Source organism: Molothrus ater, chromosome 16 (assembly GCF_012460135.2).
Source record: "Molothrus ater isolate BHLD 08-10-18 breed brown headed cowbird chromosome 16, BPBGC_Mater_1.1, whole genome shotgun sequence".
Classification (NCBI taxonomy): domain Eukaryota; kingdom Metazoa; phylum Chordata; class Aves; order Passeriformes; family Icteridae; genus Molothrus; species Molothrus ater.
Genome location: NC_050493.2, coordinates 4,524,976 through 4,538,274, shown reverse-complemented (window position 1 = coordinate 4,538,274; position 13,299 = coordinate 4,524,976). Strand labels below are relative to the sequence as shown.

The window sequence follows — 13,299 nt, the reverse complement described above, 5'->3', positions numbered from 1 at the left end:
AGCTTAAACTGTGCTGGGATTTTTCAGCAGCATTTTCTAGCCTTGCTGTGTCCAGTTATTTAGACTTTGCTCCTTATAATGACTGTTGGCCACCCAAGCTTCAGGGACATTAAATACCCACACAGCGTTAAGGTGTGGTAACCTGTAATTAATTTAAAAGTGAGATTTACGTTAAATTTTTACAAGAACACAGAATTTTCAGGTTGGGAGGGACCTCTGAAGATCACCTAGTCAAACTCCTTGCCACAGAGGAGTCACCTAAAGCAAGCGACACAGGAATGCGTCCAGGTGGGTGTGGGATATCTCCAGAGAGGGAGACCCGCACCCTCCCTGGCCACCCTATTCCAGTGCTCTGCCCCCCTCCATGGCAAGCAGCTCTTCCACATGTTCAGGTGAATCCTGTGGTTTCGTTTATGGCCGTTTCTCCTCACGCCGGGAGGGTGTGAGGGCTCCGGAGCCGCCCCACCGCCGCCCGCCCTGCGCTCCCTCAGGCGAGGGCGGGCGCGCGGCCGGGGCCGCCCCTGGCGGGCGGAGCGGCGCCTGCGCGGCCCCGCGGGGACCCCCGCGCGCGGCGTCTCGCGAGAGGCGGCGCCGGGAGCGCGGCGGGAGGAGGAGGAGGAGGAGGAGGGAAGGAGAAGAAGGGGAAGAAGGCGAAGGCTGCGGTGCCCGGGCGGGAGGTGAGCGCGGGGCCGGGCAGGGCAGGGCTCGGGGGTTGTCCGAGAGGCCGGGCGGGGCTCGCTGAGGTGGTGCCGCCCCGGGGCCGGACCAGCTCCCGGTTATGAGCGTGGCGTGTCCCCGCCTGTCCCTCCGCTCTCCGCGGTGCCAGGTAGGGCTCGGTCCGGCGGGACGCGGGGCTGGGGCTGCGAGGGCTCTGCGGGGCAGATCCCCTTCTCCGCACATGCGGCACCTTCCCGGCTGGACGCTCCCCAGGGAGCTGGGCGGGTTTAGCCTGGATTAAAGGAGGACCGGGGGGACCACATCGCTCTGCACGGCCACTTGGGAGGAGGCTGTAGGCAGGTGGGTGTCGGTCTTTTCTCCCAAATATAAAAAGACAGAAGAAGAGGAAAAAGCCTCAAGCTGACCCAGGGAATGAGCTGTCCGGAGAGGTGGTGGTGTCACCGTCCCTGGAGGTAGATGTAGATGTGGCACTTGGGGCCACGGTTTGACAGCGTTAGATTGATGATCGTGGGACTCGATCCTAGAGATCTTTTCCAACATTAATGATTCTGTGAGTCCCTCCAGCCCCGGTGCTGGGCCTGAGGCTGGTGCAGCTCTGCCGGGTGCTCTGCAGCCCCTGCCGGGCTGGGCAGCGGCCGGGGGATGAGCGGGAGCGATGCCGGGATGCAGCCGGGATCCAGCGCTGCTCCGCGGGCATCCGGCCCTAAACGCTCTTCTTCCAGCCTGAACTTCACTGCAGAGCTCAAAACTGCCGGAACCGGCTGTTTGTAAGGTGACTACAGCCAGGGGTGACACACAACAAATGTCCCCGGGTGTTGTTGGCCCAGGCTGCAGCACCGGGGCTGCCTGAGGTGCTCCCTGCGATTGTGAAGGCAGAGATGGTACGTGTGCTGGAAGTTTGTGATAAAAGTAAGGGACGAATGGCATGTCCTGCGTTTTGGGAGTTTCTTCCTGAAATTCAGGAAATTGTGACAACTTCCAAGTATGGATATTAAAATTGAGGTGACAAGTGCTGCCAAGCCTGTACAAACCAGGCTTTGTGGCAGCAATGTGGGCAGGGTGCTGGCAAAGTGTAGATTAGGACTGTTCTTCTGCTGGTCTCTAGCGTATATGGACTAAGTCGTGGTGCAACATGCAAAGCAGCTCAATTTTTTTGCTTATGGTGTTTATACTAATGTAAGTATTGGTGTCATTCGATGAGGTAAAACTTCCTTGCTCTGCAAAGGGTGCAAGACTTTTGGGAAGCTGGGCAGAAACAATGTGTTGAGTGATAGCCAAGTGCATGAAATTTGTTTATTGGTACAGACTGCTTTCTCTGGTGGGTGCTTGTTCTCCTGCACCTTTAGGATATTAAATTAGATTCCACTTTTGTAGAGGTTGCTGATTCCCTAAGCATAACTGGTGTGTACCATGATATGTAAGTATAGAAGGCTGCAGGGGTCCAGTGATCCCTGGTGAAGTGCCCCAAAGGAAAGTATCCATTTGAATTTGGTGAGGGTTTGATGTGTTTTTAAAAGTTCTTACTCCACTTCTTTCTGTCTTCCTAAGCAGGCAAAATCCAAGTAAGCTGCCAGAAATCCTGTATCTTTTCATGTTAGATCAAGTGGGCACTGGAGGAGTTGAGATGGTTCCTAGTGCTGGGGAAACCCAAAGGAAGAAGAGAGGGGATCTGCACCCAAGCCTTTGGAGGCACATTTCTTTCAAAAACCACTGCTGTTCATAGAGAGGGTTTATTGTCCCCTGTGTCTGCCACATGCCCTTCTGTAAGCTGCTTTATTTTCTGTGGGCCTTACTGCTCCTGTAAGTGAGCTGGAGTTACTTTTGCAGAGAGGCTGGAAGAGAATGTAGTTGTTCCATAAAGCCAAGAGGAGAGGAATAAAGAGACACAAATTACTTAAGCTCTTATCCGTCCTAAGAATAAACGGTTACAATCGGGCTGTGAAGTGGAAATAAAGTTTCCAAACCCCCGAGGAGTTGCATCTGCAATGGCTTTTGCAATAAGAGTGCTGGGGACATCCCCTTTTTCTGGTGTTAAATTTGAGAGGTGTTTGTTTGACACAGCAGGGGGTTTGACCTGTCATGGCACGGGTGACCTCAGACCACAGCGTCTTTCCCAGGCCTGGCATGGGGAGAAAAGCTCTTGGTTCACACCCAGGCCGGGTTCAGGTTGGAGATGGTTACGGGATGGCTGCTCAGGGGCCTCTGTAGGGTGATTATAGCACTTGGTCCACTCTCCAGTTTGCCAGCACTGTGTCACAGAGGCAGCTTTGTTTGGATCCTGGTGCACGTTCCTGTTGGCTGGTGACTTTGGGTTGAACTTGAATGTAAATTCTTGGCTCTTTCTGGAAGCTTTCCCTTTTGATTCTGGCAAGGGGAGGACAGAGGCACGTTCCTTCTAATGTGCACAGGGAGCTCTAATTTGTGCTTTCAGTCTGGCATCCTTTATGAAGTGCTCAGGAAGGGGATGGCTCGTAATCAATAGAGCAACTCTTGTTTTCTGCAGCTTTTTCCTTCTGAGGGGGCATTAAGCTGTCTTACTGCTCTTTTCCAGGGTTCCTCTCTGGCACTGGTAGAGTTAATAGAAGTGGAGTCTTTCTGATTCTGTGCTGCTCGCTGCTGCTATGTGTGTGTGTGTCTTGGAAAAGCCAAACTCTCTGGCAGGCCTGCGTGCCGTGTCCTGGAAAGCAGGCTGGAGCCCTTGGGGTGCACTTGGTGAAGCTGCATTGTGGGGTGGCTTTGGTGAAGATCCCTCTTTCCATTTGCCCCAGGAATGGGAGTGCCACACACAGTGTCCACTCTGCCCCTGTCACTGCTGCCAGCAGGGTGATGTGTCCACGGCTGGCTGGGACAGCTTTGCATGAATGCTGGGAGGCTGCAGTGCTGCCCGGGGCTGTGGGAGCTGCTGGGTCTGGGGACAGCAGGAGAGGATGCTCCGTGCAGCTTTCCAGGCTTGCTGCATTCCAGGCAGCCCAGAGGGCTCAAGCAGCGCTGGAAGCGCAGCGTGCTGGGATTCTGTGCGCAGTGGGCACCCTATTCATCCAGAATAGGAAGCAGTCCCTGCCCTGAGCAGCTAAATGGGATCAAAAGCAAGAACAGACTTGGGCAAAACTCAAACCCAGGAGTGTGCCAAGCAGGAGGCTTGGCAGTGTCCCTCCATTATCTTCTGCTGCTGGACTCAGATGCTTGGTCTGAAGTGCTGACGCACATATGTAATTTGCCCCTTCTTTAGCTCTCTGCTGATCTCTCTGGGTGTTTCTTCTCAGATCTGCTCCATCCTCAATCTTGACTAGCTAAACAAGGAGAATTACTGCTGAGTAATACCTCCTTCTCGCTCTGCAGAGTGTAGAATGTTATGTCTGCAGTTCCTCCAGCTCCCCTTTGCAGGCAGAATAAGAACCTGGCTTCAGGAGAGGGCACTTTTTGGTGTTGCAGTGCAAAGCCTGTGTTAGGCTACAGCTCTGCTGAATTTCTGTCTGTCCCTATTTCCAAATTGTAAATAAAGACACCAGGGTGGAGAAACCATAAGCCTTCAGATATGTGTTTTGTGTCTTGGGACAAGCTGACCTAATACTTTGACATGTAACAGTATCTGGTATGGTTCCTCTTTGTTACTAAATTCTTGTCTAATGTTTGAAACCTGGACTTCGGTTGTTAAAACCCGTCACCCCTGAGACAGAAGCAACACCATGCAGGGCACTTTTTACCAAGTCATTCACTGCAAGGCTGCAGTGAACTTCGGAGGTACTGAGCACCTTTTCCCTGGGAATGACAGAGCTCAGCACTTCTGCATATCTGGTCTTGAGTTCTTCTGCATCTCTGTGTAGGGTGGGGTTGATGTTGTTTAAGGGTGGTGTGAATTGGCTGGGGAGCAACTTCTGTGTTTTGGGAAGAAGAGACACCCAGCCTTCATTTTAACAAAACTTTTCAGGGCAGCTTGCCCTGAAGTAGCTTTGTTTTCAAAGCTGGTGTTTGCAGGGTTTGTGCTGAAGTCACTGGAAAGATTTAGGATGTCTGTGGAAAGGACAGCTCTTGTTTTTTATCTGTAGGTGCTGCTCTGTGTTTATAATCAGAGCCTGGACTATGCTTGGAGGGGTGGAGAACATTGCAGTAACTACTTGTACCTCGTCACTTTGCTGTGTTGTTCTTCCCTGGCTGTGGGCACTGGCTCCTTGCTGGCTTGGGGAGAGCTCAGGGCTGGTTTGCCAGCCTGCCTCTGCACAGAGCCTTGGAGCAGAAAACATGCAGCAGGGTGGGGAGATGGGTGTTCCCTGAGGATCCTGTGGGAAGCAAGAGGCTGGGAGTCATGGAAAGCAGACAGCAGTGAAAAGATGGGGCTGGTTGAAGCAAAAAAAATTCAAACCTGCTGCACCCCTCAGAATGGATGATCTGAGCTGCCTCTTTATTTCTCACCTGTCTTTGGTGATCAAGAGTTGTTAGTTGTGACAGTGTTCACAGGGGTTCTTGGATGAGGGAAGAGACCAAAATGTTGACTCCATGTTCAGAAGGCTTGATTTATTATTTTATGATATATATATTACATTATAACTGTACTAAAAAAGAATAGAAGGAAAGGTTTCCTCTCAGAAGGCTAGCTAAGAATAGAAAGGAATGAAAAACAAAGGTCTGTGCCTCGGACAGAGAGAGAGAGCCAGCTCTGCCATGAGTGGTCACTGAATCCAAACATCCACACGAGACCAAGCACGGATCCACCTGTTGCATTCCACAGCAGCAGATTACCATTGTTTCATTTTGTTTCTGAGGCCTCTCAGCTTCTCAGAAGGGAAAAAATCCTAAGAAAGGATTTTCACAAAAAGATGTCTACGACAGTTAGTGTTGAGTGTGATAGAAATATAAATTACATTAAAGCAGCAAAAGAGGTCCTGACTCAACAGTGTCTGGGCACAAACACAGATTTACCAGAGCACCCTTAATCTCCAAAATCATTCAGTTAAAGGTAATCTCTCCTTTAGATTTTTATTGATGCATGGCTCTTATCAGGACTGTATCCCTTGGCGGGGGATTGTAGGAGAACTGTTTGTGTAATCTTTGTTCCTGGCAAAATGAAATAGCTACCAAGAGAGGTCATGGAGATAACACCTACTGGGTGCCTTCACACAGAGTAGATAGGATGGTGTGTTCAGGTCAGTGGTGTTCTCTCAGCAGGGACTTGCTTTAGCCACTGAGGCAGTGGCACCTTCAGCCCTGTATTCGTAACTGCAATAAGGAATTTGTTTTCAGCACAGAGCATCTTCATGCAGAGATGAGACCACAGTGTGATACCAAAAGCTGAAATCATGGATTGAGGCTTCTTTCTTCTTGTGTGTTAGATAGTGTAAAAATCAAGGAGGTCTGCAAGGTAATTGGCTCTGCATACTTTCTGTGTATGGCTGTATATTTTAATACTCTCAAACTTGCCTCAGTAAGCTCTAGGCCTGGAATCATTATATTTTACTAATTTTTTAAAATTTAAACAGAACTTCTCTTGAAATAATTTAATTCCAGAAACTTGATATTGATAAAAAGCCACGACTGCTATGAAACTGATAAAATTGCCACACATTATTATGTCTGCTTTTGGGCAGCCAGCTCTTTTCCACAGAGTCTCTATGGGCTGTGCAGTGCAGGGATGCCCGGGGCGGGGATCGATACCTGGCACAGCTGGGCACAGATCTGGGCCTGGGCCTGGACACTGCAGCTGCATCCTGCTCAGAGCCCTCCTTCCCAGCAGCCAGGCAAGCGGCCAAGGCAGGAGCGAGGGCACACCTGGGCACACCTGGGCACACTCGCGCACACCTCCGCACATTCGGGCACACCTGGGCACACCTGGGCACACTCATGCACACGCTTGCACACCTACACACATTCGGGCACACCTGGGCACACCTGGGCACACTCCCGCACACCTACGCACATTTGGGCACACTCGCACACACTCTTGCACACTTATGCACACTCAGGCACGCTCGCGCACACTCAGGCACACCTGGGCACACTTGCGCACACCTGGGCACGCTCACTCACACTTACACACACTCATGCACACTTGTGCACACTCGGGCACACTCACACACACTCTTGCACACTTATGCACGCTCGTGCACACTCAGGCACGCCCGGGCACGCTCAGGCACGCTCACTCACACTTGTGCACACTCTTGCACACTCGTGCACACTCTTGCACACTTATGCACACTCAGGCACGCTCACGCACACCTGGGCACACTTGCACACACCCGGGCATGCTCACTCACACTTACACACACTCGCGCACACTCTTGCACACTCGGGCACACCCAGGCACACTCGTGCACACTCGCGCACACTCATGCACACTTGTGCACACTCTTGCACACTCGGGCACACTTGTGCTCACCTGGGCACAGTCGCTGATACTCGGGCACGCTCGCTCACACCTGGGCACGCTCTTGCATACCTGGGTACACCTGTGCACACCTGCGCACACTCTCACACACTAAGGCACACTCACTCACACTTGCGCACGCTCGCGCACACTTGTGCACACTCTCGCACGCTCGGGCACATTTGGGCACACCCTGGCACACTCACTGACACTCGTGCACACCCGGGCACACTCAGGCACGCTCGGGCACACTTGCTCACACTCGTGCACACTCAGGCACACTTATGCACACTTGGGCACACCTGGGCACGCTCGCTCACACTCAGGCACACCCGGGCACACTTGGGCACACTCTCTCACACTTTCTCACACTTGTGCACACTCGCTCACATTCAGACAGAGGGCAGGATGCAGAATTCAGGAGGACTGAGCTGCAAGAAGTGATGCCACCCTCAGACTCCAGGCTGCTGCTCCTGAAGTGAGGAAATTGGTCCCAGCACCAGACTGAGTGCTGCTGGTGGAGCCAGCAGGAGCAATGGTCCAGCCAGTCTCAGACCTCAGAGTGTGTTTCTCCTTGCATGGCATGGGTCAAACCTGATCTCAGCAGCATCACCACTACCCCACAAAGCAGCACATTGGGGTGTCTCTGGCCACCTTCAGCCTCCACTGTGTAGTTTGTCCAGGTTTTGCCAGGCCACCTGATCTGGCACAAAAGTGACAACCAAATCCTGACCTTTAGGAAACTGTCCCACTCCCTTCCACGCTTTGCTGCCTGTCCCCCCACATATATCAGATGCTCCCAGCAGAGCCCCAGCTTGGCCCCAGGCTGCTCTCTCAGCTGCTGCTCCCACATTTTGTACTCATCAGGCAGCCTGTGTGCAGTTCAGCAGCAGCCAGTGACATCTTTGTACACACAGCACTGCTGAGCTGTTTTCTGATGCAGCAGAAGTCTGTAGACAGTGTACTGATAATAGGGTTTCACCTGTTCCCAGTGAAGTGACAACTGACATGCCATGTTCTGATGAGCCTCTTTCCAGTAGGGCACTTCTCACAGCTCTCCCCACGTGGAAATGGGGATGGTCATGACCCACGACAAGTTTTGACTGTGCCAGGTCATTCTCTCCAAACCAGAAGGATTTCTTAAGGATTAACTTTTCTTTCCTCATACCTTTCCAGGCTCCTGCTCTGCAGCACCATGCTGGATCCCAAGCCTCACTCTGCAAGCCAGAGGTGAGTCCAGGTGAAAGCCAGCTACCACAGTAGTGTCAGGATGACCAAAGCACGGCTCCTCCGTCTGTCTGTGGTGCTGGTCTCCATCTTCATGATCCTCCTGATTATTGTGTACTGGGACAACGTGGGCACGGCTCACTTCTACCTGCACACATCCTTCTCCAGACCCCACTCCCCGGGAGCCGTTGCAGCAAGTGAGGACTGGGAAGCCTTGCCAGATGTAGATGAATTTTTGGCAAAGCTGCTGAGCTCGAGCCTGAAACAGAACAGCTCTATCCCCCGAAAGACAGAGCAGCTCATCGTCCAGGGCTCCAACAAGCCTGTGGTGAGTAACTTGGAGGAGAATGTGAGGGGCTATGACTGGTCTACACACAAGGACAGGAACAGCTTGGACCAAGAGAAGCTGCAGGTAGAGAGGCAGAGAACATTGCATGAGTTTTGTGCCAATTCCAGCTTCACCTTCCCCACCAAGGAGCGCTCCTTCGATGACATTCCCAACTACGAGCTCAACCACCTGATCGTGGATGACCGCCACGGCATCATCTACTGCTACGTGCCCAAGGTGGCCTGCACCAACTGGAAACGTGTGATGATCGTGCTGAGTGAGAGCCTGCTGGACCAGGGGGTCCCCTACAGGAACCCTCTGGATATCCCCCGGGAGCACGTCCACAACACCAGCACCCACCTGACCTTCAACAAATTCTGGCGCCGCTACGGGAAGTTCTCCCGGCACCTGATGAAGATCAAGCTGAAGAAATACACCAAGTTCCTCTTCGTACGAGACCCCTTTGTCCGCCTCATCTCCGCTTTCCGCAGCAAATTCGAGCTGGAGAACGAGGACTTCTACCGGCGTTTCGCCATCCCCATGCTAAAGCTCTACTCCAACCACACCAACCTTCCCACCTCGGTCAGCGAGGCCTTCGGGGCGGGCCTCAAAGTCTCCTTTTCTGACTTCATCCAGTACTTACTGGATCCCAGGACAGAGAAGATGGCCCCCTTCAATGAGCACTGGAGGCAGGTTTACCGTCTGTGCCACCCGTGCCAGATAGACTATGATTTCATCGGGAAGCTGGAGACGCTGGATGAGGACGCTGCTTATTTACTGCAGCTCCTCAAAGTGGACAGGCTGCTTCGCTTCCCACCCAGCTACCGAAACAGGACTGCCAGCAGCTGGGAAGATAACTGGTTTGCCAAAATCCCACTGGCTTGGAGGCAGCAGCTCTACAAGCTTTATGAAGCAGATTTTGTACTCTTTGGCTACCCCAAGCCAGAAAACTTGCTTAAAGACTGAAAGTGATTGGGCAGTGGGTGTGGGAGGGAACATCTGAAATACCAAAAATGTTTCAATCCTCCTTGTTTTTGCTCTGAACTCCCTTCCCAATGCAAGTTGGTACAATGGAATATATTTTTTCTACTGCTTCCCCTTCCATTTTTACAATAATGCCAGAGTCCAGGGTATTACAGCCAGCTCTGCATATGCAAAAAGGCCATTTTTTTGAGTTATCATTTATTTTCTGTTTTTTAAAATGTTCCCATACTTTGCAATGGGTTGCTGCCCTTGGTCACTCTGCCAATCATGTCCTTCAGTAGCTTTTTATTAATACTTTTTAAAAATTAATATATTTAAGATATTTAAAACAAAGCGTGTGTCATGGCAAAGGAAGGGAAGGAATAAAAAAAAAGTAAAAGAAAACTCCAAGAAATTATGTACCTGCCTCTGTGTGTTGTCTCAGGGCTGCTGCTTCAGAGGTCCAAGGTTTGCAGAGCACTAGATTCTCTCTGGGGGCTGGGATGTGTATGGTGCCAGGTCTGCTGGTGGTCACTTCAAGATGGGCTTGAGGCAGTGGGATGGGTCAGTGCCTGACTCTGCCAAACAGGCCTGGAAGAACACCTGGAAGGACTCTGGTGACTCACACTGCTCACAGGTGTGGAGTGTGACACCAGGGTCACAGGAAGGAAATGGCATTGGGAGCAGTGACAGCAAGTCCTGTGGGGTGTTTTGGGCATGCAGGTGGCCAACACAGCACCTCTGCACTGCCTGACCTTTTGGCCAAGCACTGTGGGACTCAAAGCTGAGGTTCAGCCCCTATACCTTGCTCATGTGGAGCATTCCCATGACTTATCCCATTCCAGGAGGGTGGAGATGTTCTTAGGGGTTGTGGCCAGCCAGGATGGGCAGAGTGCTCCTGGATGGGTGAGCTGGCCAGGCCCTGGTGGTGTGCTGCTCTGTGTCTTGGTCACTGCTGCAGGCAGTGCAGGTCCCTTGAGATCTGTGCTGTGTCTTCATCATCCTGTGCACGCTTTAAGGGAATGTGGCAGGGATGCAGATGCTTATCCCAGGGAGAAGAAGATCCAAAAGGTTTCTTTCAATAAGCAGATGTCAAGGTCAACTCAAAGTTTTTCTGTTTTCAGCATTCCAGCTACTGCTCGTGACACCACATCCTCATCTGCTGCCTTTCTGCTTATTCCAAATGGCTGATGCAGATTTGATCATCTGCCTTGCTGGGATCTGCTGCAGGAGTGATGGTTCCCACTGTGCTGGGAGCATGTGGGCTGCTTCCCAAAGGAAATTAATGCCTTTAGAGACTTTTTGTGTCTCATCAGCTGAATCTGCTTCTCTTTCTCCCTCTGAATTGCTCTGCAAAAATCGTTTGCTTAGCAGATTAGGCAGGCAACTCTTTCAGCGCTGAAATGCTTAATTATTTCCCTGGACTGTGGATGGTATCAGTGATTAAGGTCCAGGGTCAGGCCCTGGGAGACAGCTCTGTGTTTTGGGGAGACTTCTTTGTATTGGCCTTTTACTCAGTTTCTCTCCAAGGCCATCAGCAAGCATGACTTTCCCTCTCTCTCTCTCCCCCTCACTTCCCCAATTTCTGCACAAATACATCTAAGTACTCTATGGTCTTTCTAATAAATGTGCTGTATCAAGCTTTATAACCTATAAATGAGAGGTAATTGCTGGTAGTTAGACTCAATACAAAGGGTTTGTTTCTCCTTGTACTCACACCACTCTCCTGTAATTTGTGCAGAGATATTTGCAGTTTAAATGAGCCTGAAGCCGTTGTCAGGGTCTTGGTGCTTTGCTCCTCATAGCTTGGGGAAAAAGGAAGTGCCTGCTTCTGAGTCATTATTTAAAACTAATAATAGAAAAGTGTTGATCTATTCAATTTTTTCCCCAGTTAACAGTTAATTGCTGCAAAACAGAGAGATGTAGAGTCTCGTCTCCTGTAATGAGTAATCCCGGGAGTCTCTTGATTCCTGCTACATTTACATTTCTTCAGGGTGGGTTCATCCCGCTCTTCAAAAAACACAGCGTGGATGTTTTCATCTCTTGTCTTTTCAAAGTGTTTATTTTTTCCTCTTTTAATTTGCATGTAATTGAAGTTTAGTATGTGCAGGCATGGGGGGGCTGGGGCCAAAGCACAGATGCCGTGTGAGCTTCCCACCAGCTGCTTCCCCTGCACCTCCTGATCTGGTCCTCTCCCTTCCTGCCCTTCTGAGCAGTGCTTGGCTGCTGGATACCAGTGCCACCCTGCAAACCAGCTGCTGCCTCCCCAACCACACTTGTCCTGTGATTCATGGTCACAGCCTCTCCCAGGAGCATCTTCTCAAGGTCATGGGCTGGCAGTCATCCAGGCCAGGGGAGGAATGGCTTGCAGAGTGTTACCATTTTTGGCAGCGAGGTCCTGGTTGTGCAGTGGGCAGAAAAGGTGCAAAATGGCTGCAAAAGCTGCCCAGCAGCTGCTCCATGTGGTGTGAGAGTTTATCCTCTCCATGTGGCTGCCTTGTGATTTAATTGCCATAGAAGAAAAAGGTTTTTCCAAGGCTCCCTTGCTGACACTGGCTAGACAGGAGAGACTTGGAACACACTGATTCCTCTTTCCACATCCAAAGCTGGATGAAGTGAGTAAATTCCAGCTTCATGTGCTAACACCGCTCTGCATCACACTGAGGTCCAAAACACCCCATGTGTGAGGCTGAGCAAGCTGCCTGCATCCCAATGGCTCCATCAGCCTCGCTGGAACTGCAGGCAGGAGAATGTACGGATGGCATGCGGCCACTGAGGACCCTGCGTTCTCTACTTTCCCTTTTTCATCTCACCAAGTCCAGCCTTTACTGATATCTTAGACATTTTAGTGCTTGCAGAACTGTCCCCAGCCAACATGCTGGGTGCTCTTGGCTCTCTCCTCATTTTCCATTGCCACGCTTCAAAGCTCTTCCCAGGAGAAGCAGTAAAACTCTGATGGGGAGTGTTCATGTTGCAGTGGTTGGCTTCTGGATTCAAAATAACTTCTTCCTTGCTGCTCCTCCCTTTTGAAGCTCTTCTTCCCCACCCTGCCACCACTGTGAATGTATTGTTAAGAAGTCAAAGGGGATCCAGGCTGTGCTGAGCTTTGTGGTAAGACCACTGGGTTGCCAGAACTGGGATGTAGCCTCTGGCTTTGGAAATGTGCATTTTTTGTGGGTTTCTTGCTCTGTTCTCATGATGTGAAAGTGTGTATGTGGGGGGGAGAAGGACAAAGAGTTCAACCAGCCATGCTTCCTTCCCCCCTGGTTTTGTAAAGCAGTTGGAATTTGGTATTTGACAAATAATGGCAGGCAGAATGCATCCGTGCTGGCCTGAAGTCAGAAGAGGGCTGAAAATCCTGGAATGTAGATGGATATGATGCTCATATCAGTTTCATGAGGGCTGGAAAATGCTTTGAAGCAGGCTATTTGTGTCTGAATAAACCTGGCTTTGTCATTTCATGCTCAGCCTGCAAAGTTGTGTCCTGTTCCCCTCTTGGCTTGCTTTTCCCTGGGGTTGACCACTTGGCCAAAGACAGCACGGAGTCTCTAACGAGGCAGAACTGATGTGCAGATGCAAAAATAACCTGGGGTTTGACCAAGATGTTTCCAGCTGGGTAGAACTGAAACCAGTTTTAGTGCTTGCTCAGCATCAGAGCCAAAATCTTTACACAACCATTGAACAGATTTGGTCCCTCGCTGTTTGATGCCGGATTCTCTGGTGGAGGGGGATGCATGTGGCC

General features: G+C 51.1%; 1 protein-coding gene across 1 annotated transcript; it reads left to right on the top strand.

The window, feature by feature from the left end:
- Nucleotides 1-591: 591 nt before the first annotated feature.
- On the top strand, nt 592-9,977 carry CHST12 (carbohydrate sulfotransferase 12). The gene is made up of 2 exons (XM_036392844.2): nt 592-677; nt 8,216-9,977. The coding sequence occupies exon 2, from the start codon at nt 8,310-8,312 to the stop codon at nt 9,558-9,560; it is 1,251 nt and encodes a 416-aa protein (XP_036248737.1). The 5' UTR covers nt 592-677; nt 8,216-8,309; the 3' UTR covers nt 9,561-9,977.
- The last annotated feature ends 3,322 nt before the right edge of the window (nt 9,978-13,299 follow it).